The sequence below is a fragment of the Delphinus delphis genome, chromosome 7 (assembly GCF_949987515.2).
Source record: "Delphinus delphis chromosome 7, mDelDel1.2, whole genome shotgun sequence".
Taxonomy (NCBI): Eukaryota; Metazoa; Chordata; class Mammalia; order Artiodactyla; family Delphinidae; genus Delphinus; species Delphinus delphis.
In genome coordinates, this window is record NC_082689.1 from 93,345,559 (window position 1) to 93,370,631 (window position 25,073).

Here is a 25,073-nt window from a genome sequence, read left to right on the forward strand (position 1 = left end):
CCAGAGGAGGCAGTTAAATTATCTACAGCACAATGATCCCTCTAAAGTAATCATACAAGATGACTAAGAAATTAATGAAGTATCTTGTCAGACAAAACATGGGTAACAAGAAAAGATATTACTGTTTAGACCTGAAAAAAATATGCCTTTTGTTATGGGATAAAGAGAATTCAATAAATGAAATAATAAAATCAGTAGCAGTGAAAGTTGCTTTCCATGGAATAGGTTTTAGAAAGATGGCTGAGAAAACTCAGGTATTGAGCTTCCCAGAACATGTTGGGTTTTCCCCCTTATATAGAGAAAAGGCAAAGTATCCATAACAAAATTTTTCATTTTGAATAAGGCATTGGGCATTACTAACATATTTTGCAAATGGGGAAAATACAAACAAATACCTTTTTTCTGAGTTGCCAGACGATGCAAGGTTTGAGGATTCCAATGATGCTGCTCTCACCGAGGTCTGTGCAGGAGGAGGATTACTGAATAAGAAGTTGCTAATCAATCTCCAGATGGCAAGGAATGGGTAAAGTACTGTCCCCAAGAATGTCCAAAAGTCGCCACTGGAAGAATGTACCATGGATGTAGTTGGTCTTCCTGCCTAAAAATTAAGAAAGAACCTAGATAAAGACAACATCGGCCCAACCACATCACACTCAAGGTTCCAGATAAACTTTTTTACCTGGAAAAGTCCTGTGGATTTTAGTTTACTGCAAGAAGGTAAAATTGCCATCTTTTGCTGTTTTTCAAGTGTGTAAACTTCTAGGAACTCCTGGAGCTCTTTTTCTTTAAAGGAGTAATTACAACACAGAAACTGGAAAGTAGTTTCTCAGTGAAATGAACCAATTATTTTGAAGAGAACTAAACTTTTGTAATGAAATTAACAAGTTTGATTTTAAAAGTCTTTCTTAATGATTTTTAAAAAGGGAAAGGTTCAGATCTCAATGAATACAACTAATCCTGATTACTGTTTTAGGTGTGGGGCTAAAGCTCAGATCTGGGTAAGCTACAGTAGTCCCCCTGCTTACCTGCAGGGGATACTTTCCAAGACCCCCAGTGGATGCCTGAAACCATGGATAGTACCAAACACTAAAGATACTATGTTTTTCCCTATGCATACATACCTGTGATAAAGTTTAATTTATAAATTAGGCACAATAAGGGACTAGCAAAATTGCCAGCATCATCAGTCTTGAGCTTTGGAGCCATTATTAAATAAAATTAGGGTTCCTTGAACACAAGCACTGCAGTATTTCGACAGTCTATCTAATAACCAAGAGGGCCAGAAAGCGACTAATGAGCAGGTAACATACAGAGCATGGATACGCTGAACAAAGAGATAATTCATGTTCCAGATGGGACAACACACCATTTCATCACACTACTCACAACGGCCCGCAATTTAAAGCTTATGAATTGTTTATTTCTGGAATTCCATGTAATGTTTTCAAAGTGCGGTTGGCCACGAGTAACTGAAACCACGGAAGGAGAAACTGCAGGTTAGGGGGCACTACCATATACTAACCAAGATATGGAAGAACCAAGCTCTCATCCCAGCTCTGGCACTTAAGGTGGCACCTTGGCAAAATTATTTAAGGTTCTGAGCCTTTTTTTTAATCAGAGATTAAAATATTGTTAGGATCAGATGGGATTAATATGTTTAAAAATGAATGTTATTTTTAGATTAAAATATTTTTTTAAAAATTGGTAAACAGTACTCATATACTCATACATAAATAAATGACACCAAGTCAGTAGATTAGGCAGATATTCTACATTTCTTTTCCTCTCCTACTGGTCGTTTTTTGTACATGAAAATAGGTGAGGGAAAAAGCTGAAAATTTATATTGTGTCTCACTAGCAATACAAATATAAAGCCCAGGATAATGGAACAATAAACTGATCTAACATTTTTTGATACTTTGGACTTTAATTACCCACAGTACACTTTTCACCTTCCCTTCCTCTAATTATAAGAAAAGATCAAGAGCAGAACAAACAGGACTATAAGAATAGAAAAAATATATATGCATATACATACTGGCAACAGTACCACTGAAGCACTTGGGGCAAGTTCCAAATCCAGTAATTTCTTTTTATAATCTTCTTTGGTAAATTCCCTCCTGGGAAACATTGTTGCTAATGAAAAATTACCGTAAGTGTTGCCAACGGTCTGTAACATAACAATAAGTTTTAAAACCTTACAGTGGAGCCTTTTTAAAGTAAGATATTACAAACTCATATGCATCCAAAATGACTGCTTTAATTTTAAAAGTTCACTTAAATGTAAAATCAAAAAACATTTATAAAAACTTTGTGCTTCAAAAAATAGCTGAAGGCTATCAAATCCAAAGAGTACTTAAAAGCTTTTAAAACTCAAAAATGACCATGAGGGTTTCCCTGGTGGCGCGGTGGTTGAGAGTCCGCCTGCCGATGCAGGGGACGTGGGTTCGTGTCCCGGTCTGGGAGGATCCCGCATGCCGCTGAGTGTCTGGGCCCGTGAGCCATGGCCACTGAGCCTGCGCGTCCGGAGCCTGTGCTCCGCAACGGGAGAGGCCACAACAGTGAGAAGCCCGCGTACTGCAAAAAAAAAGACCACGAAATAGCAAGAATATGTTTCCCAAGACTATATAAATATACTGAATAAAAATGAACAATTAGATATCTTAAGTATGACTGCAGTTTGCAATTAGAGTTTTCACTGTCCTTTGGCAAACTTACATTAATATCTCACAAATACCCATTTGGATTGTAGGTATTTTGTATTAAAAATCTGGAATAGACCAGAATTTCCCTCATATTATACATATGACAGGAGTTTTTGCCTCCTCGTCTCAGTAAATGGTCCATAATCAACCCATATCACACACATAATCCCAGGTCCAGGAATTTACAGTGGGCAAGCATCACAGTCACTTTCACAATGTTAAATCACCTATACTTATAAAATCTTCCAAAGGAAGAGTCTAATTTCTGTTTTTTGTAATTTTTTTAAATTTTTATTTATTTATTTATGGCTGTGTTGTGTCTTCGTTTCTGTGCGAGGGCTTTCTCTAGTTGCGGCGAGCGGGGTCCACTCTTCATCACAGTGCGTGGGCCTCTCACTATCACGGCCTCTCTTGTTGCGCAGCATAGGCTCCAGATGCGCAGGCTCAGCAGTTGTGGCTCACAGGCCTAGTTGCTCCGCGGCATGTGGGATATTCCCAGACCAGGGCTCGAACCCGTGTCCCCTGCATTGGCAGGCAGACTCTCAACCACTGCGCCACCAGGGAAGCCCTGTTTTTTGTAATTTTTTACTCTAGGTCATACTACCTCTCTCACTGTTCTCACTCAACATAAGGTCACAAAATTAGGTCACTGTACTGAGATGAAGTTCTAATAGGACTGATGCAATTAAAGATCTTTCTTTTTTACTCATGTGATTCCCTCTTCACTTACCTGTGGCAGAAGCACCCCATTTGGGGAGGCCCTAAGTGGGGCTCCAAGGCAAAAGAAGGATGAAAGAGGCTATCTGGAGTTGATTCTACTATAAAGCTTGGGGAAAGGGGTTATTAAAATAACTTTTTATACTGTCCAGCCAAGCTCACCAGTGGAAGAAGGCATATAACTTTTTAAGCATCCTTTTCTTGGGACCTGTAAGTGAGATGGCAGACTAAATGCAGAAGAGGTCTAGCAGAAAAGTCTGAATCCTAATTTTAATCTTGAAGTGATATGTAAAACAAATACCGGTGCGTGTAATAAGCCTAGATCCTAAAGGACATCTGATGCCTCATTTTGAAAAAGTAATCAATCAGAGAATAAAAACTAACTGGAAAGTACTCATATCTTCTCTTCTAAGATGTCAATTTCACCACCATTCAGATCTTGAATAAGGCCATGTTCTGGAAGTAAATTCCTGAAGAAGATACTTGTTGCCAAATAAAGATTATTGATCTTTAGGTTTGATCAACTGGCAGATGGTGGGAAAACTGCCAGCCCTAAAGCATTCTAAGCAACTTGCAGAAAATTCAGAGAGAGGACTAAGAAAAAATGCATCTTTTACAGAGGACAACTCCTTCAGATTAGACTTTTGGAAAATCACTCGCTTTTCATTCCTCCAACTGAATGTACTAAGCACTGAGAAAAGTTTCCAGAGTCTATTTTACAATAGCAGCAAATTCATCTTTTTACAGAACAAGCAGATATGCTGTTCCCATATGGCACTCATACATGACGGAAGCTCCACAACATCCCAGAGGCATCTTGTGCCTCGCTCCTGGGGATAAGTCATAACTTATTCATACTCTTCAAATCCTGACTGGAAAACTTCCCCTCCTACATTCTAATAACCCATTCACCTACCTTCATTACAACTCAAGACATAAATTTACCTGTGCAGCAAACTGCCTTGCTTCTTCTAGAGGAGCATCAGAAGGGAACTGATTCGTAAAGGAAGAACCATCAGGAAGACGGAATTGAATTCTCGCAACACTGCTACGAGAAAATGAAAATTTAAGTCAGCATCTTTACTTATACACATTCTCAAACGACATCATTAAAACTAAGAGAAAATGGAAGTGGTAATGTGTAATGAAAACAGGTTTTTATGGAGAGTTGGGGAGGGAGGATTGGAGGAAGGTGGTCAAAAGGTATAAAATTCTAATTTAAGGTAAATAAGTACTAGGGATGTAACGTACAAGACGACTATAGCTAACACTGCTGTTATGATATATAGGAAAGCTGTTGAGAGTAAATCCTAAGAATTCTCATCGTAAGAAAAGAGGTTTTTTAATTGTATCTCCATTTAGCCCATGAACAACAGGGGTCTGAGCTGCACAGGTCCACGTAGAGGTGGATTTTTTGCAATAAACACATACTACAGCACTGCACTATCCACGGCTGACTGAATCCATGGATGCAGAACCGTGGACACGGAGTCATACATGGAATTTTGACTACGCGGGGGTGGCACGCCAACTGCAACCCCGCACTGTCCAAGGGCCAAATGTGTATGAGAAGATGGATGTTAGCTGAACGCGCCGTGGTAATCATTTCAAAATATATGTAAATCAAACCATCAGGCTGTATTCCTTAAACTTATAGAGAAATGTATGTCAAATATTTCTCCAATTAGAGAAAATAAAAAGAAAATTGGCTTTTTTCACAGTCAAATCTCATTTATTATTTTTAACAACAGCTTTTTTGAGATAAAATTCACCTTTAAAATGTACAATTCAGTGGTTTTTAATACAGTCAGAGCTGTGCAACCATCACTACTATCTAATTCCAGAACATTCTCATCACCCCAAAAAGAAACCAAGCGCTTTAGCAGTCAGTCCCCATCCCTCCCTCTCCCTTTCCCTGGCAACCACTCATCTACTTTCTGTCTTTGTGAATTTGTCTGTTTCTGGCACTTCCTATAACGGAATCATAAGATGTGTGACTTGTTGGTAACTGGCTTTTTTCATGTAGCATTATGTGTTCCAGGTTCATCCAAGTTGTAACAAGGGTCAGTACTTCCTTCCTTTTTATTGCTGAAAAATATTCCATCGTATGCTATATACTATATTTTGTTTATCCCCTCTTCAGTTGATGGACATTTTGGTTATTAGCACATTTTGGCTATTATGAAGAACACTGCTATGAATATTCATGTACAGGTTTCTGTGTGGACATTGTTTTCAACTCTCTTGGATATATACTTAAGAGTAGAATTGCTTAGCATTTTGAGGAACTGCCAAGTTGTTTTTCCAAAGCGGTTGTACCATTTTATAACCCCATCAGCAATGTAGGAAGGTTCCAAATTCTCCACATCCTTGCCAAGACCTGGCGGTTACTTACTTACATTACTTACTTACTTATTTTTTTTCGGCCATGAGGCATTCAGGGTCTTAGTTCCCTGACCAGGGATCGAACCTGTGCCCCCTACATTGGGAGAGTGGAATCCCAATCACTGAACCGCCAGGGAAGTCCTGGTGGTCACTTTAAATTTAGCCTTCCTAGAAGGTGTGGTTTTGATTTGATTTTCCTAATGACTAATAATGTGGAGCATCTTTTCATGTGCTTATTAATCACTTGTATATCTTCTCTGAAAAAGTATCTATTCAAATTCTTTCCCCATATTTAAATTGGCTTGTTTGCTTCTTTGTTGTTGACTTTTTATATTCCAGTTACAAGTCCGTTATCAGATATATGGTTTGCAAATATTTTCTCCAATGTTTTTTTTTTTGGCTGCACTGTGTGGCATGCAGGATCTTAGTTCCCTGACCAGGGATCAAACCCGTGCCCCCTGCAGTGGAAGCGCGGAGTCTTAACCACTGGACCGCCAGGGAAGTCCCTCCAATTTTGTGGGTTGTCTTTTCACTATCCTGATGATATATGATATCCTTTGAAGCATAAAAGTTTTTAATTTCGATGAAGTCCAACTTATCTGTTGCTTTCTTTTGTCACTTGTGCTTTTGGTGTCATGTCTAAGAATCCACTGCCTATTCCAAGATCACAAGATTTCCTCATTTCTTTTCCTCCCAAGAGTTTATACTTCTAGCTTTCACACTTAGGTAGATGATCCATATGGTGTGAGATAATGGTCCAAATTTATTATTTTGCACATGGATATCCACTTGTCCAAGCAGCATCTGTTGAAGACACCATTTTCTCCCCCATTGAATAGTCTCAGTAAACTTTTCAAAAATCAGTTGATCATAAACGCATAGGTTTATTTCTAGAGACTCAATTCCTACTACAGGCATACCTCAGAGATATTGTGGGTTTGGTTCCACACCACCACAATTATCACAGTAAAGCGAGTCACATGAAATTTTTGGTTTCCCAGTGCATGTAAGTTATGTTTATACTATACTCCAGTCTAATAAGTGTGCAGTAGCGTATGTCTAGAAAAACCATGTACATGCCTTAATTAAAAAATATTTTATTGCTAAAAATGCTAACTATCAACTGACAACACAGAGTTGCCACAAAACTTCAATCTGTAAAAAACTGCAATAAAGCATTACCACAATAAACGAGGTATGCCTATACATCAACCCATATGTCCATCCTTATGCCAATACCACACTGTCTTGGTTACCGTAGTTTCATAGTTAAGTTTTAAAATCAGAAAGTTTGAGTCCTCCAACTTTGTTCTTTTTCCAGATTGTTTTGACTATTCTGGGTCCCTTGCATTTCCATATAAATTTTAGAATCAGATTCCTGCATAAATTTTGGCAAAAAAAAAAACAGCTAGAATTTTGATAGGGATTATGTTGCATCTGTAAACCAGCTTGAGGATTACTGCCATCTTAACAATATAGTCTTCTGATCTATGAAAACAAAATATCTTTCCATGTATTTAGTTAGGTCTTCTTTAATTATTTCAATAATGTTTTCTAGTTTTCAGTGTACAAACTTTACACTTCTGTTAAATATATTCTTAAGTATTTTATGACTTTCGGAAAATAGTTTTTATTTATTTTATTTATTTATTTTTGGCTGCACTGGGTCTTCATTGCTGCGCACGGGCTTTCTCTAGTTGCAGTAAGTGGGGGCTACTCTTCCTTGCAGTTCGCGTGCTTCTCATTGCACTGGCTTCTCTTGTTACAGAGCACGGGCTCTAGGTGCACAGGCTTCAGTAGTTGTGGTGCGCGGGCTCAGTAGTTGTGGCTTGCAGGTTCTAGAGCACAGGCTCAGTAGTTGTGGCACACAGGCTTAGCTGCTCCGCAGCATGTGGGATCTTCCCAGACCAGGGCTCGAACCCATGTCCCCTGTATTGGCAGGCGGATTCTTAACCACTGCGCCACCAGGGAAATCCCACTTGTTAATCTTCTAATATAGAAAATACAGAAAAGTACAAAGAACAAAACAAACGTTAACCGTAATCCTACTAGCAGTATGTACTGGAAATCTGAATTTTTGTCTTTGCAACACATTTTTGTTTGGGGAACTGCCTTATCCCTCCAATTCATTCATTCATTCGGGTATGATTATCAGTAATATTTCCTTATCTCCTTCAGCACAGGGGTGGGCATGTCTACTACCCCAACCAGCTGGCCTATACAAGTGGACATAGTGATTGGTACTAAGATGGCCACATGACCCAAGCAGGGCCAATCAGAATTCTCAGTGAATAAGAAAAAGGATTAGTCTTTCCTCTCTAGGATCAGAAGCTCAAGATCCTGGAAGGTGCCAGGAGGCCCTAGGCTCTCCTGACACTATCTAAAGAGTTTCTCTGAGAATAAAGCTAAGACAGAAACCAAGAGATTAAAAGGAGAGAGAAAAAATCCTAATAATATCCTTCAGATCCCTGGATCTGGTGATGCCTAACCAATTCTATCACTGTAACTCCCAGCTGCAGAGCCAACAGATTCCCTCTTTTGCTTAATCCTGTTTGACTTGATACTCTAACAAGTGAAGAATTCCAGTACACATGAGATAATCACTATAATCATTTTGATGTATGTGCTTTCTGTCTTTTAAAAAGAGATTTCTTCAGCCTTCTTTTAAACATCATGTATTTAGTACCATTACGCTGTACATTCACATTCAATGACAAATACCACTGGCAGCTGCCAAACTGATCAATATGTTCTTGCAGAACGATTTATTAATCCACAGAACACATCAGTGTTAAAAAGCAGCCCACAACTGCTTTTCTCCTCAGCTGCCATGTACACACATACATTGTAGCAGGAAATAAAGTACCTTCTTTCTTTTGTGGAAGAGTCTCTCTTGACTTCCATTTCTGCCTGTTTGGCTAGCAGGGCAGCAGCTTTAGCAGCTTCTACTTCTTCCTTTGTCTTTGCAAAACGAGCAGCTCTCTCTGCACGGTCCTTTAAAACAGTTGTTAGATACTAATTATATTTCACTGCCAGAAAGATCTAGTTACACATTTCCAAACATAAGGAACATAAATATGCATGAAATTCCTTAAGGCCATACATGAACTTCACCACTCTGATTCTGGTATTTTTTAGTTTTATCAACTTTCAGGGACCAGAGTTATTAGTAAACAAACAAGGACTTGATTTTGGTCACTATTCTCTCTCTAAAGTCCGGAACAAGGTCTGGCAAATAACAGATAATCAATAAATATTTACTGAATGAATAAATAAACGTACAATATTAAGTAGGGTGTAATATGTATTACAACTGCTTAATTCTAAAAGCAATTGTTGGGACTTCCCTGGTGGCGCAGTGGTTAAGAATCCGCCTGCCAATTCAGGGGACATGGGTTCGATCCCCGGTCCGGGAAGATCCCACATGCCACGGAGCAACTGAGCCCGTGCGCACAACTACTAAAGCCTGTGCGCCTAGAGCCTGTGCTGCACAACAAGAGAAGCCGCTGCAATGAGAAGCATGCACGCTGCAACAAAGAGTAACTCCCACTCTCCACAACTAGAGAAAGCCTGCGCACAGCAACAAAGACCCAATGCAGCCAAAAATAAATTAATTTTTAAAAAATAAATAAATAAAAGCAATTGTTGCAAAACTATCCTAAAGCTTGATGTGTCTAAATCCTTTGAATGTCCTAAAAAAGATGCTTATGACTAGCGGAGCCTGTGACGTTGCAAATTCTTAGCTTCTTTCCTGGGGAATCTTTGAAAACTACCTTTTCACTACTGATAAAATTCATTAATATAACACTGAGAAAAACTACTTACAAAAAATCATCTCAAGTTTAATCTTAACTGTATTTTAATTCAATACACAATTTCTAGGAAAAGAAAACAGAATTGGTATGCTCTGAGTCCCTAAAATCTACTATTTTCGTGTGCCCTGTCTGGTAGTAAGCCAAAACCATTGTGCATGAAAAAACAATTTCACTAATGTTCTAGAGTCAAGCATTAAAAATAAACTTAATACTCACCAGTGCAATCTGCTGTTTTATACGCTCTCGAGCTGCCCTATCTTCTGCCTTTTCTCTGTTTCTTTCCTCTAACATTCTTTTTGTTAATTCTTCTTCTTGCTTTCTTTTATAATCCAACATTTCTTTTCCAGTTTTCCTCCTCTCAATTTCCTTCTTAATCTCTCTCTGAATTAAAGAAAAAGTAAGTTTTATGAGTCAAAAACAAAATTTAATAATCTTCCCTTAATATTATTTTGTATGCAGGGAAAGCCAGTTGTAGGGTACAGCTAAAGGAACAGAACAACTTCACAAAATCTAGGGGTCTAGTAGAATATATTAACAGCATGGGTTAATGGTCAAATGTCTATCAATTTATAAGTCTTTGCCAGTGGTTCTGTTAAGATTATGATGTGGTCAGTGTCATTTGAGAAAAAAAACATTACAGGTCTTTGGCTTCTGAGGTGCCCTCTGAGGACAACATGGTAGTCATTTATTTAGCTTGAAGACCTGATAACCTTCGTGTATTAGAGCCCCAAAGAGATGACGGAGTTCAGATGCACAAGGTGAGAAAAAAGAATGGTGCACTAGAATGCAGCAACATCAAAGGAAAAATTCAGCAAAATATCTACGCATTTCTTTTTCACAAAAAGGAACTAAAACTCTGAACTGCATCAAACCAATTTTAGTTCAAGTCCCTTTATTCTTAGCATAAAGGATTTATTGCAGAGGAAGAAAAGATGGTCCAACCTATTCCTAGCAATTTATAAAAAGAACACAAAAAAGTGTACACTATGACCTTACTACAGAAGACAGATAATTCCCCTCACTGTGCTGCAACACTGAACTATATAACCAGGAAGCCATTCCAGGTTTGCCAAACTGAATAGGGAATCAAATGCTCCCTCACTTAAGGGAAGAGGAAAACAATGCCAGGCACATGCACTTTACCTGTTCTTCCTCTTTCCTTTTCTCTTCTCTCCTTTCTTCAAGTTTTTTGGTTAGTCTGTATTTTAAAAGTTTAAAAAATACATTAACTGAGATACATCATATTAATATAAATTACATTTAGAAGATTTCTTTAGCTAAAAACTGGGGAAATGTGGAGACAGACAAAAAACCTCCTGAAGGCAAAGCAACAACTTACCTACCTGGTCCCTGCCCCTAGGGAAATCCATGAGGAGTCAGTGGGACCATCAGAAGCCTCACTCCAGCTCTAAGTGCCTTACCTCCTACTTAACATTAGTTCCCATTCCTCCCAATTTATCAGATCTTGATTTTTTTTGTTTTGGCTGCGCCATGTGGCTTGTGGGATCTTAGTTCCCCGACCAGGAATTGAACCTGGGGCCTTGGCAGTGAGAGCTCAGAGTCCCAACCACTGGACTGCCAGGGAATTCCCTGAACATTTATTTGAAAATATGCATCTTCAAATACGTATGTATAAATCAATGACTTACAAATGCTTTACTTCTTACAAAGACATAAACAGTATTATGGCACAAAACTGTTAAAAAATAAAAGCAAAAAGCTGAAGGCTAACATTTATAAAAACCAGTAATTCCGAAATCGATTCTGAACTGTGAGAAACTCAGCAATTAAAAACTAATGATTCTGAAAGCAGACAGTGGTAATGGCTGCACAACCTTGTGAATATATAAAAACCCACTGAATTGCATACTTTGAATTTTATGGTATGTGAATTATATCTCAATTTTAAAAAACTAATGGCACTTTCTCTCAGAGGGATTTAGGTTACACAGGTATATGCATTTGTTAAAACTCAGTTGAACAACTTGTGCCAGAAATCAAGGGACGCTCAAAGAACGATGGTTTAGAACCCCAAAGAGATGATGAAGTTTAGGTGCACACAGTGAGAAAAATGAATGATGCGCTAGAACACAGCAACACCAGAGGAAAAATTTAGCAAAATGTCTACCGATTTCTTTTTTACAAAAAGGATGTCAAAAGGACATAAGGCCCAGGATGAAGAGGTTCCACTAACCAAATGTGAAGCAATCTGTGCATCAAAAAAAAATTGTAAGAGAAATTAACTGTAACACATTAGGGTTAAAAAAAGGACCCATGAAATATCTTACTGCTGACGGAAGTTATGAATTGGTATAACCACTCTGGAAAACTGTTCAGCCAGTATCTATGACCCAGAAATTCAGACTCCTGAAAATACACCCAAAAAATATGTTCACCAAGACATGTAATAAAAGAATGTTCATAGCAATTCTTTCTTAACTGACCCAAACTGAAAATAATTCAACAGTAGAATGGATAAATAAATTGTGGTACAGTCAATACACAGTCAATATAGCTATACAGTAACAAGCAACAATTTGAAGTGCTTACACAATTTTAATTATATGATCATATGACCCGGATTTTTGAAATGCTGTCTAAGCAGCTAATAGTTACTTCCCAATAAAAACTGTTTTGTTATTAAGAGCTTGTCAACATTTTATCTAATCTCAACATTAGTATCCCTTTTTAAAAGCTTAACAAATTTTGTGTATATGTATCTTCTAAGAGTGCTTTATAGTTTTTTTCAATTTAAGAAATCTCAAACAGCTGTAGACCCACTCTGTCCTGACAGGCTAACTATAAAAGTAATAATGCTCAATGAAGAAAACTTGGCAACCCCAGAACAAAGCAAAGAAAAAAATCTCGAATTCCAATTTCATAGATACCAGTATAAACACTTTGGTGCATATCTTAACATAACTTTTTTGGACTCATTATACTATATAACACATATACACCAATATGTGTACATATTTTTTAATTAAAAATGTCATATTATATTCTATTTACAGAACCGTCAGGCAGACACAAGCAGACACCCCTTTACATAAGAATGGAAACTATTGGGGGGAATTCTCTGGCTGTCCAGTGGTTAGGACTCTGAGCTCTCATTGCCAAGGGCCCGGGTTCGATCCCTAGTTGGGGAACTAAGATCCCACAAGCCATGCAGCGTGGCCAAAAAAAAAAAAAAAGGACTATTAAGTAATAACAGAAACTCCCCTTTCCCACAGGAATTAAATAGCACTTGATCTCACCCCACAATAAAGGGCTACCTGCCATGTTTCTTCACATCCCCCCCCCCGCAACTCTCGAAATCTTTTCCTGATTTTTCATTTTCACTTCACCCCAGGATCCCAGGGTGATGCAAGTAAGGGTGCACAGTGGTGGGCTTGGTGTTAGCAAAGCAGAAAGAAACAGAAGAGGATGAGCCCCTGGGACTCTGGTTCCCTACTGCTTTTCTTCCAGACACACACCATTTCTCATTGCTGTGAGAGATCTACCCTGCTTTGCACCTCCAGATTCTGGCCCTGCCCCAACTCCCATAAAGAACAATCACAATCTAGGTTTTGCTAAAATGAAGCGCATTTTTACTGAATCATGAGCTAACCCAAATACCCAATGTCAGCAATCATTTTGAACTCTGGTTCCCCATAACATCTATGTGAACAAGAAAATATCAAGTCTAAGTAATTTTTCTTAACTTCCATATTACACTGAATGATTTTTAAGTCAAGATTTTAAAATATTCCTGCTTATCCATTCACCATTAACTCAGTTATCTTTTAAGAATCATAGTATAAGACTATGATTTGATAATCACTACAAAATTAAAAATACTAAACTAGAAACCACAAGAAGTCAGAAATTTGATTATGAGACGAACTAATAACACATGACACTTAATAGACACCCACTTATGCAGAACCCAGGCTCAGTACATAGTCATAAAATTAGCTGAAGTTCTTGCCCATCTGGAACTTATCCTATGACACAGAGAGATAAAAGCAGAAGTAACAGATGGAAACACATATACCAAAATACTAGTGAAAAAGGGATTCTTAAAATTATCAGACCTAAAGCTGACTGACGACTTCAGAGATACAGAAGTTTTTACTTCTAGAATGTAGTTTTTATGGATACAAATAAGTTGGTCAGGTAATAAAAAAACTTCAACCTAGAATTCTGAAATTTCATTTGTGTAATTTTAGCTCTTATTCAAATCAATGAAATAACTGAAAACCACTGTCTTTCTAACAAAATACTATTTCCAAAAACAAAACCAAACCTTTCCACTCTGATGGTGAGCTCCTCTGTAGGTCTCTGATTTGAACATCCACCAGGCTCTTGAGACACAGTGGCCTGGCCTGAAATTTCTCCTCCTTAATTATTAAAAAAAAAAAAAAAAAAAAAAAAAAAGAAAGAAAAGAAATAAGAAGAATATTGCATTCAATGCCAATTTTTAAAAAGGTATATATCTTTTGGGTTACAACGTCTGTTAACAATCTTGTTTCTTAAACAATACATTTTTTCCCTAAGAATGGAGTAGGAGATAAGAAATGAGCTATTACTAGTGATAATTCTTACGACTGGATCTGGATACAAAAGCATATAAATGGGAAATAAGGCAGCTACCCAGCTGAAAGCCACTGAGCTAAAACATGAAATATTAATCTGGCAGTGACAGATATAACAAAAGTAGACTAAGCATGCCTGGCCAGGGGTAGGCTCTACTCTAAAGAAGCATGGTGCAATATCTTTGGTACCCCATAGGGTAGCCACTAGTCAGGGACAAATGGCTACTCAGCACTAGTAATAAGGCCAGTGCAGGTGAGAGACTAAATTTTTAATTGTATTTAATTTTAATTTAATTTAATTTAATTTAATTTGTGGCTGTGGTTATGGTATCCAATAGTGAAACTCTAGGGACTTCCCCGGCTGTCCAGTGGTTAGGACCCTGCACTTCCACTGCAGGTGGCACGGGTTTGATACCTGGTTGGCGAACTAAGATCCGGCATGCTGTGCATCACAGTCAAAAAAAAAAAAAGGTGGGGGGGGAATTCTAGAGGCCAAGTTTGATACTGAGTATCACTCTAGACTTATGATGACCCAAGGGATCTGCTTCTGCACACCACAATGATTCCTTAGAAAAGCTTTTTACATCTACACTAGTATTCTTTTAAGGATCTCCTGAAGGACAGAATTTTGTCCTGGCCTGCTGTAGAGGATAGCTATGGTCTGGTACTCCCTTTCAGAACCTCTGCTATTTCCTTCCTTACCACTCACCATCAACTTAATTCTTCTTTACCTTTTTGATCCCTGGAAGAGCATGGACTGCGGAGCAACAGAGTCTGGGCTGAATCCTGTTCTGTCACTTTAGTAAGTTACTTACTCTCACTGTACCTCTTCCGTAAAATGGGGATAGTAACCTCATAGAAATGTCATGAGAAGTATGTGTTAATAGAAGTAAAACGCTGAGACTTCTACTAGGACTAGCACATAGTAAGTGCTTCAGTTATCACAGCAGTAGTAGAAATATTAGAATTATTAAGCAGAACCAAAGGTACACATCTCTTCTTACCTCTGCATTCAGTGCATCACCTATGTAACTTGAAATCAGCCACAGTAGGAATATTTACACTTTGGAAATTAGCAAACACTACAAATAAGGGCTTTTTATCTCCCCCCAAAAAATAACGTTTTGTTAAATATTTACCAGCATACCACTGAATGAAACCCTTGGATAAGAAATGGTAACCTCTGGCAGCCAGTGTGTGTTCAGTAGGAAATTAATCACTTTTCTTTAGTAAATAAAATGAATGCCAAGGACATTTGTATCTTTTTTATTTTTTTGCGGTACGCAGGCCTCTCACTGTTGTGGCCTCTCCTGTTGCAGAGCACAGGCTCCGGACGCACAGGCTCAGCAGCCATGGCTCACGGGCCCAGCCGCTCCGCGGCATGTGGGATCCTCCCGGACCGGGGCACGAACCCGTGTCCCCTGCATCGGCAGGCAGACTCTCAACCACTGCGCCACCAGGGAAGCCCGACATTTATATCTTGATATCAGAAAAAAAATTTAAGAAAACTTCTGAAGATAATTTGTGGACAAGCTGAAAAGAAAAGTGCTGTGTGTAACTTAGGTGGATCTATGACTCATAAAAAAAGAAAAATGGATGGCAATAAGCTAAAACAACGGATAAAAATCCAAACACAGGGACTTCCCTGGTGGCACAATGGTTAGGAATCTGCCTGCCAATGCAGGGGACACAGGTTCAATACCTGGTCCAAGAAGATCCCACATGCCACAGAGCAACTAAGCCCGTGCACCACAACTACTGAACCTGTGCTCTAGCGCCCGCGAGCCACAACTACTGAAAGCCCGCGTGCCTAGAGCCTGTGCTCTGCAACAAGAGGCGCCACCGAAATGCAATGAGAAGCCCGCGCACCACAACGAAGAGTAGCGCCCGCTCACCACAGCTAGAGAAAAGCCCGCGCGCAGCAACAAAGACCCAATGCAGCCAAAAGTAAATAAATAAATAAATGTATTTTTTTTTTAAAAATCCAAAAACAATAAAAATTTACTAGAGGAGGTTCTGTCTTTAGGTTTAAGAAGACAACTGGAGGGCTTTCCTGGTGGTGCAGTGGTTAAGAATCTGCCTGCCAATGCAGGGGATGGGGCTTCAAGCCCTGATCCAGGAAGATCCCACATGCCGTGGAGCAACTAAGTCCGTGCGACACAACTACTGAGCCTGTGCTCTAGACCCTGGGAGCCACACCTACTGAGCCTGCACGCCACAACTACAGAAGCCCACGTGCCTAGAGCACGTGCTCTACAACAAGAGAAGCCACCGCAATGAGAAGCCCGCGCACCGCAACAAAGAGTAGCCCCCGCTCACTGCAACTAGAGAAAGCCCACGCCCAGCAACGAAGATCCAACACAGCCAAAATTAAAAAGATAAATTAATTTAAAAAAAATGATATATTGGACTCCAACTCAAACAAACTGAAAAACTTAGTGTAATGTAAATATTGCCTAGATAATTAATGATAAAAAGGAATTACTGTTAAACTTTCTAGGTTTCATAAGGGATAATGGTATTGTGGTTATTTTTTTAAAGTGCTTATCTTTTAGATACCAACATTTTTTGTTTTGTTTTGTTTTTGCTGTGCCATGTGGCTTATGGGATTTTTAGTTCCCTGACCAGGGACTGAACTCGGGCCCTAGGCAGTGACAGCGCGGACTCCTAACCACTGGACCACCAGGAAATTCCCAGTACCAACATTTTTAAAGATAAAATGATATAATGCCTAAGTGTGTTCTAAATAATAAATGGCAAGGAGACGAGGAAAGGGGGCATAGATGAAACAATATGGGCCATGAATCAAAAATAGTTGGGGGACTTGTCTGGCGGTCCAGTGGTTAAGACTCCGCACTTCCACTGTAGTGGGCGCAGTTTGATCCCTGGTCAGGGAACTAAGATCCTACAAGGCACGGGGTGCAGCCAAAAAAAAAAAAAAAAAAAGTTGGAAGATAGGCAATGGGTTCATGGGATGGGATTTCTTATACTATTTTCTCTACTTCTGTATATGTTTGAAATTTTCCATAATGAAGCTAAAAAAAAAAAAAGCTACAAAGAACTAAGATTAGAGTTGCTACTCACCTCGGATAAGACAGAGTCTAACAGTTTGAGTCTAACCAAATTAACTGCCTACTAAAACAAAAACATCAACACTCTTTGTGGGAATATAACAGAATCCAGAGTGTTATGTGTAACTCTTTAAGTAGCACTAAAGCACTCAAGTTAATGGGAAATTACAGAGCATCAAATTTCAGTTCAATAAAGGAAGAACTTTTCTAAAAACTAGGGCTTTGACAATAGAATAGGCTTCCTAGCAAGGCACTGAGCTTCCTGTCATTAAATGTATTCAAATAGAGGCTTGATGATTATCTATCCAGGATGCTGTAGCACGATCACCTTTTAGGATACTAATATTCTAACTTCTTAACTTATCTAACCCTACATTGCCTAATACAAAGCTATATTACACAGAACAACTCTGACTGTGCATGATCCCTAATATACAGTATAAAATTTCTCCTCTGCCTTTTCTATCAACCCCTCTGCAGTCACACCTCCTACTGCTACAAGCTCTATTTTACAATTAACTTTTAATTCTAATTTTAAAAGTGCAAATACTATTCTCTTAAAAGTAAATAGTATTTTATGTTATAAAAACAATTTCAAACACATCAGTTCACTTGGTCCTTTCAATATCCTCTGGCTGAGAAGAGATTTACAAAACTCATGAGTATCATAATGACAGTCCCTGAACCATAGCACAGTAGCAGAAATTACTACTATCAGCTGTTCTGGACTGTTGCCTATTTGGGTTTGAAGGACAGAGTCACTGACTTGATCCCCTTCTGCCACTAAATGACAAACATTAAATTTAAAGTTAAATGAACGTGCAGAGGGAAAATACAGTATTCTTATTTTTAAGGATATTAATCCACGGCCTTTATAGTGAAGTGGAGTGTTTAGTGTACCCAAAAGGGTACATTAAAAATTACCTGTTGCAGAATCTGACTTTGTATCAGAAGTGGGTGGTGTCTCACAGAGCTCTACATTTCTGGACTGACAGTTTTCAGAAGTGTTGTTATGTTCAAATGAGGTGGATGGAGTAGAGACTGAACTTTCTGACTGGCCTCTATCTGCCACTGATATTTCACCTTTTAACGAGTGCATCTAGGGAGAAAAAACATTGGAATTTAATTACAGATAAGAATCTAAGTTTACCATGGTATATGAGACCAAAACATGAGCAAGTCAATTTTTACTCCACAGAAGGGAGAAGTACTAAACTTTCCAAGTAAATCAATCTAAAATGTATAATCCTAAATATGACATAATCACATTATAGAATTCAACTGCAAGGTGGCAAGAGCACAAAAAGATATTTAAAGCACACTGTTGACTTTTCTTACAATTAGAATTCAAGGAAAAAAGTTACAAGCTATATTAGTCATCTGCCCAAAGTGGATGCAAGTGAGAAATTGAGTAAGGTCCTTAAAACAAGTCAAGCAATATACTGTTAGGGACTTTAATGTGACAGCAACTCCCTTTTGCAACAAAATAATAGTGACTGCATTATGTGGCTGGCTGAGGGAGAAAAAGGGAAAGGAGAATAAGAAGTCACTCGCGTATTAGGTATAGGCACCTCGAACTGCATAATGTTATTTTCAAAACCAGTCCAGAAAGACAGTATTTACTACCTTTTAATAGCATGGTTAGTTCCTGAATATTCAGAGTGGCTCCAAAAATATTCCAATGTCAAGTTCCTGACAAACCATTTACCCATGTTTATACAAAGAACATTCTGTTTCTTCTCACCTGCCGGACTTTGTGGATTCTGGTAACAAGTTCATCTGCAGGAACACTTCCTGCTATTACTTCCAAGGGAATTCCACTGTCTCCAATAAAGAAACTGGATGGAACACACACTACAGGATCTGTACAGTTTAATTAAGTCTAACAATTCATGGGAAACAAGAGAATAATTTTATGAAACACTATTGGTAACAAAGCAAAAGAAATCATCTTTGTGAATTTCACAATATAATCAGCTAACATGTTCACAAAATAATTTCAACTACCCTGTCACTATGCCTGTAGTGCATGTGATATGTGAATTATGATTTATCTATATCACATATATAAGTGAAAAACATCCACTACATTCCCCTCTATCATAACTTTTACATCTATCTTACCTCTTGCTAGCTACTTCTAACATTCCAACCAAACTGCATCATATTGGTCTCCAGCTATTCACAATTTACAAAAACTCCCCAAGGGGACTTCCCTGGCGGTCCACTGGTTAAGACTCTGCACTCCCACTGCAGGAAGCAGGGGTTCCATCCCTGGTCGTGGAACTAGGATCCTGCATGCTGCACGGTGCAGCCAAAAAAAAAAAAAAAAAACCAGCAAACTCCCCACGATTCCATTTGCTACAAGGTACTTACTGTCTCAAAGGACACTTAGTAATATAAAGTTTCCATAAACAAGAATGCATGAGTTCCTAAATAAAAACGAATAATTTCTAATTGTCATGAATCAACCAAAAGAAAGGAAACTCCTCAAGCAAAATATATATAAAACCAATTCTTCATGGAAAGGATACAGATCTGTGAAAATTGTAGGCAGGCTTCACTGTAAAACAAAATCAAACAGAAAATCACTAGATGAATACAAGTATTTCCCAAATATTGAGTTGTTTTTATAAAAATTTACTGTAGCAATTACAAGTATTTTTCTTAAACTATTAGTTCCTTTCATAGCCATCAACTGAAAGGGGAAAAACGTAATCCTTATCTCACAGACCTTTTTTGGTTTGTTTTATAATTTTCAGATTAAAGAGCACTTGTTCTTGCAACCCACACACTGGTGGCCAGATCTGGCACCTAAAAATCAACTTAGCATCTGCCCCATGTGGCTTCCTCAGCAGCAAGTATTTCTGAATACAGTATCTTAACTTGTAATAAGAAGATATTAATACCTGTGACTTACTTGTGCAAGTGGTAATACTTTTATAATAACAAAGGATTCAAAAAAACCTAAATATCCACCAATAAAAACTAATGAATCATGCAATTGCAAAAAGGATAAAGGTATAAAAAGGTATGTCAAACTACTACCATTTTTGTAAAAAAGGGGAGGAAAACAAATATATTTTCTTGATTTGGTTGCCTCCAGAGAAGAGAACTGGGTGGTCAGGGACAGGGATGGGAGAGAGACTTTACACTATAATACAAATAAAAGACACTGATCAATGTAGAGGAGTAATACCAAGAATCAAATTAATGCTTCTAAGAACCAGAAATTTGCTTCATTTTCTCTGAATATAAGGCATGATTATCATAAAAACATCTAAAAATACAAAAGTATAAAGAAAAAAATTACCAAGAATCCTACCTTTTCAGAAATAACCACTGTAAACTTTTGATGCATTTCCAATCTATTTTCAATGCAGGACATAACATAAACTAACATGTTCCTAGAACATTAGGTAGCTTTGTTACTATTATATAATAAATAAAATTTACTTTTCATAATTTAAAAGACACACTAGATTCTATTAGTAGACTGTCCAAAATGAAACAATTATCAACCATCACTATACACAGGTATCCCTGCATCTGCTAATAGAAATTTGTTTTAAAAAATACTGGATATATCAGTCTGTATATAAATCTCAACAATTCTGAAATTCTCATTTCTTCCACATTCCCAATAAACCTCTACATTCCTCCTGCCATTACTGACTCTAAAAGGTGCTTCTGGAAGAAAATGAACAATATCAATGACACAGTAGACTCTTAAAAAACGATTACAGCTCAAATGTATAGTTCAGTAACTGCTGCTGTTGTGAGGCAGACTATACTATGATTTGCTTTGTGATGTTTTGTTAATAAAGAAAATTTTTAAATAAAAAGTTTACAAACTTATAGGTAAATTTCTGAATATTTTAATCTTGACAGTAATTTTCATTTTGATATTACCGATATCAAAAGGACAGAACTACCACTTTAAAACTGCTAATGAATTAATGTTTCCAGGCATTTATCATTGATGGCATTATCATTCTCATAAAGAGAAACAACAGAGCATTATGTACCCTCTAATGGGAGAATGGAAGACTTACCACCATCTATGAAGTAGTCAAGGGGGAAAAAAACCTAACCTGAATCCAACTGTCAATTTACAGAAAATAGAGGACAGAGTAATAAACTAAATGACACTAACACAGCTGCAATACTGTAGTAGTACTGTAGGAAACTACATAACGAATGACCTGGTTTCCCAAGAAAATAAACTGCAAAGAAAAAGACAGAGAGACACAGAAGCGAAGTCTACAGAGTAAAAGAGACTTGAGAGAGATCAATGCATCACAATGCGTGGACCTTGATGGATCCTGAACCAAACTGTAATAAATTAAATAATAAAACCATGACTGATGAGAGAACTGAAAATTTGAACACTGAGTAGATATTTCAAGTTAAGAAATTAGATTCATTTTTGAAGTATTACAGTTATGTTAAAAAAATTAAGAAGCCTTATCTTTCAGAGACATACCAAAATATTTATAGATGAAGTGATTTGATGACTGAGATTTATTTCAAAATTATATGGGATGAGATGAAGTGGGTGAGGGAATAGATGAACAAGACTGACCATGAGTTGATAACTGTCAAAGTAGTTGACAGTACAAGGGGGTTCATTACACTACTCAAGCACTTTTGTGTGTGTCTGAAATTCTCTATCCCCCCACACAAAAAAAAAATTTAACGAGGGGCAGAGGGATGTATTAACAAAATAAAACAGACTTGTGGTTATCAGGTCCTACAATGGACCTGTAAATGTCCTTATTCTTATTGAATAAAATGGTTCCATTTTCAAAAATAGGATCCAAAAGAGTGGTCAACCTTTCAGAGATATTTCAGGACCACAGTTCCTTTGCATTACTGGTGCATGTCACATAGCTACTTGGTAGACCAAGAATTCATAAGTTTTTCAGTATGATATAATGATGAACTTGAAAAATGGCAATCAGAATTTAAGTCCCTAAAATGTCTTAGACAAAAATCAACATTCTTATAGTCTAAGACTATCACCATAAATCACAACCAAAGACAATGGTTAAAAAAATTTTTAATTACAAGATTAAAACATAAGCAAACCTTTTGGTATCGATTTTAATAGCAACAAAACTGTTTGAAGATGCTTCTGTCACTTTCTCATCTTCCCAACTTGCAGCCATCTGTGTAGACTGCTCATCATCACCTGTAAAACATTTCAAGCATTCTTAAAACATAAGGCCAGTATCTGCTGATTCTTTTCCCTGGAAATCTGGAACTTCAAATAAACTGTAATCTCACAAATAATATTTTCTACCAAATCTGAATTTTCCATAAATGAAAAGTGTGACTTATATGCATTGTTAACATTAATGAGGGCTTCCCTGGTGGCGCAGTGGTTGAGAGTCCGCCTGCTGATGCAGGGGACGCGGGTTCGTGCCCCGGTCCGGGAAGATCCTACATGCCGCAGAGCGGCTGGGCCCATGCGCCATGGCTGCTGAGCCTGCATGTCCGGAGCCTGTGCTCCGTAATGGGAGAGGCCCCAACAGTGAGAGGCCCGCGTACCACAAAAAAAAAAAAAAAGTAATGAAAAACAAAATACTGCTATTTAGATTATACGAAGTGTTTTCTAAATGAAGACATCCGAATTATGCTGCAAATATTATCACAATAATTAGAAGTCATGGGCAGAAATGTGACTACTTTGGCTTTTCTACATATGATTTTAGAAAATAAATGTACAATACTTTTCCTTTATGCAGCATCTTTCTGTTGAGTTCAGTGTCCTCCACACACACCCCACTTATTTTCCAGAATTCCTCCAAGGTAGACAGAAGCAGGTGCAATCCTGTCTGCAGTTTTGGACCTGTCTTTTGTTATAGGCATACTAATTATAAAAGTTACACTGATCCAAAACTAATTATGCTGACAGAATTCAGCACGGTGGCTACTTTGGTAGAGCTACTATTGACCGGGAAGGAGGATGAAGGAGGCTCTGGGGTCTTGGAAATATTTATATCTTTTTTTAAACATTTTTATTTTATATTAGAGCATAGTTGATTAACAATGTTGTGTTAGTTTCAGGTCTACAGCAAAGTGATTCAGTTATACATATACATGGATCTATTCTTTTTCAAATTCTTTCCTCATTTAGGTTATTACAGAACATTGAGCAGAGTTCCCTGTGCTATACCATAGGTCCTTGTTGATTATCTATTTTAAATACAGTAGTGTGTACATGTCAATCCCAAACTCCCAATCTATCCCTACCCCCAGTTCCCCCTGGTAACCATAAATTCATTCTCTGTGAATCTGTTTCTATTTTGTAAATAAGTTCATTTGCATCATTTGTTTTCAGATTCCACATATAAGTAATATCGTATGATAGGAAATGTTTATATCTTATCTGATAGTTACACAAGTGTATTCATCTACAAAAATTCATCTAGTTGTTCACTGAATATATTTCATTTAATATACTGTATGCCATACCTCAGGGACAAAATGTTTCAAAAGTTATACCTATCAAGAGATTATTTCCATTTTAGACTTGTAATATCCAGATTTTGGCATAACCACTTATTGGTGGGCAAAGGGAAACTTACCTGAGTTAAGTCACTGAAAATATTTCTGAGGTTAGCAGAGCTAAGTGCTTTTTCAAAGGTGAGCAACCTTTGCCAATTTATGCTTAAAAAGGCTTCAGGTCACATTTTTTGCTTTACAAAAATGAGATCTTTCTATACCTACTCTTTTGTAGGCCGCTTTCTTCCCATGTGTCTTCCCGCCTTCCCCAATTTAATCCACCCTTAGCCTTCCCCATTTCAGTTATCTGTTAATGGGTAACACCATCCTTTCAGTTCCCAGGCCAAAAAGTTTAGTTATTCTTGCCTTCAACTGACGGTATCTCCAAAATATATCCAGGGACTTCCCCGGCAGTCCAGTGGTTAAGACTCTGCACTTCCAGTGCAACGAGTGTGGGTTCGATCCCTGGTAGGGGAACTAATATCCCGCATGCTGTGTGGCATGGCCAAAAAATTTAATAATAATAATAATAATAAATATATATATATATATATATTTTAAAGCACCTTTCTTTAAAAAGTCAGATCAGGGACTTCCCTGGCGGTCCAGTGGTTAGGACTCCACACTCTCACTGCCGAGGGCCAGGGTTCAATTTCAATCCCTGGTGGGGGAGCTGAGATCCCACCACAAACTGTACGGCACAGCCAAAAATAAAATAAAATTAAAAGTCAGATTACGTCAACCCTCTGATCAAAATTCTACAATAGCTCCCTATTTCCCTCAGAGTAAAAGCAAAAAGTCCTTACAAATGACCTCAGGCCTTCAGTTACCTCTCTGACCTCATTTCCTTTTATTTTTTTGCTGTCCCTTTCCTTCCTATCCCTTTCCTTTCTATTCCTCAAATATTAAAGACATTCTTTCCATAGGTCTGTGTACTAGCTGTTTCCTCAGCCTGCAATATTCTTCCCCCAGATACCTACATGGTTAACTCTCAACTCCCGTAAGTCCTTGCTCAAATATTATCTTCTCAATACAAACTTTCCCTAATCACTACTTTAAAATTAAACACTTCAGGGAGTTCCCTGGTGGTCCAGTGGTTAGGACTTGATGCTTTCACTGAGGGGACCCAGGTTCAATCCCTGGTGGGGGAACTACAATCCCACAAGTCGCACAGCATGGCAAAAAAATAAAATAAAATAAAATTACACACTTCAGATATTCCCAAAGCTCCCTCATTTCCTGCTTTTTTTTTCTGTAATGCTTATCACCTTCTAATAGACTATGCGTTTTACT

The 25,073-nt window shown here is 37.9% G+C and overlaps 1 protein-coding gene across 2 annotated transcripts in view; it reads right to left on the reverse strand.

Annotated features, from left to right (window-relative positions):
• Positions 1 to 25,073, reverse strand: part of UBXN4 (UBX domain protein 4) — a 34,753-nt gene that overhangs the window by 4,327 nt on the left and 5,353 nt on the right. Inside the window, exons 2-12 of one of the 2 annotated variants that reach the window (XM_060016878.1) lie at positions 22,362 to 22,464; positions 19,805 to 19,833; positions 19,015 to 19,133; positions 18,195 to 18,369; positions 13,911 to 14,004; positions 10,766 to 10,820; positions 9,839 to 10,003; positions 8,674 to 8,801; positions 4,368 to 4,467; positions 2,039 to 2,170; positions 396 to 598 (exon numbers count right to left, since the gene is read on the reverse strand). In XM_060016878.1, the coding sequence (XP_059872861.1) occupies positions 396 to 598; positions 2,039 to 2,170; positions 4,368 to 4,467; positions 8,674 to 8,801; positions 9,839 to 10,003; positions 10,766 to 10,820; positions 13,911 to 14,004; positions 18,195 to 18,369; positions 19,015 to 19,133; positions 19,805 to 19,833; positions 22,362 to 22,464 (1,303 nt within the window). Of the gene's footprint in view, positions 1 to 395; positions 599 to 2,038; positions 2,171 to 4,367; positions 4,471 to 8,673; positions 8,802 to 9,838; positions 10,004 to 10,765; positions 10,821 to 13,910; positions 14,005 to 18,194; positions 18,370 to 19,014; positions 19,134 to 19,804; positions 19,834 to 22,361; positions 22,465 to 25,073 lie in introns of both variants that reach the window. The other variant, XM_060016877.1, reaches the window with a different exon arrangement.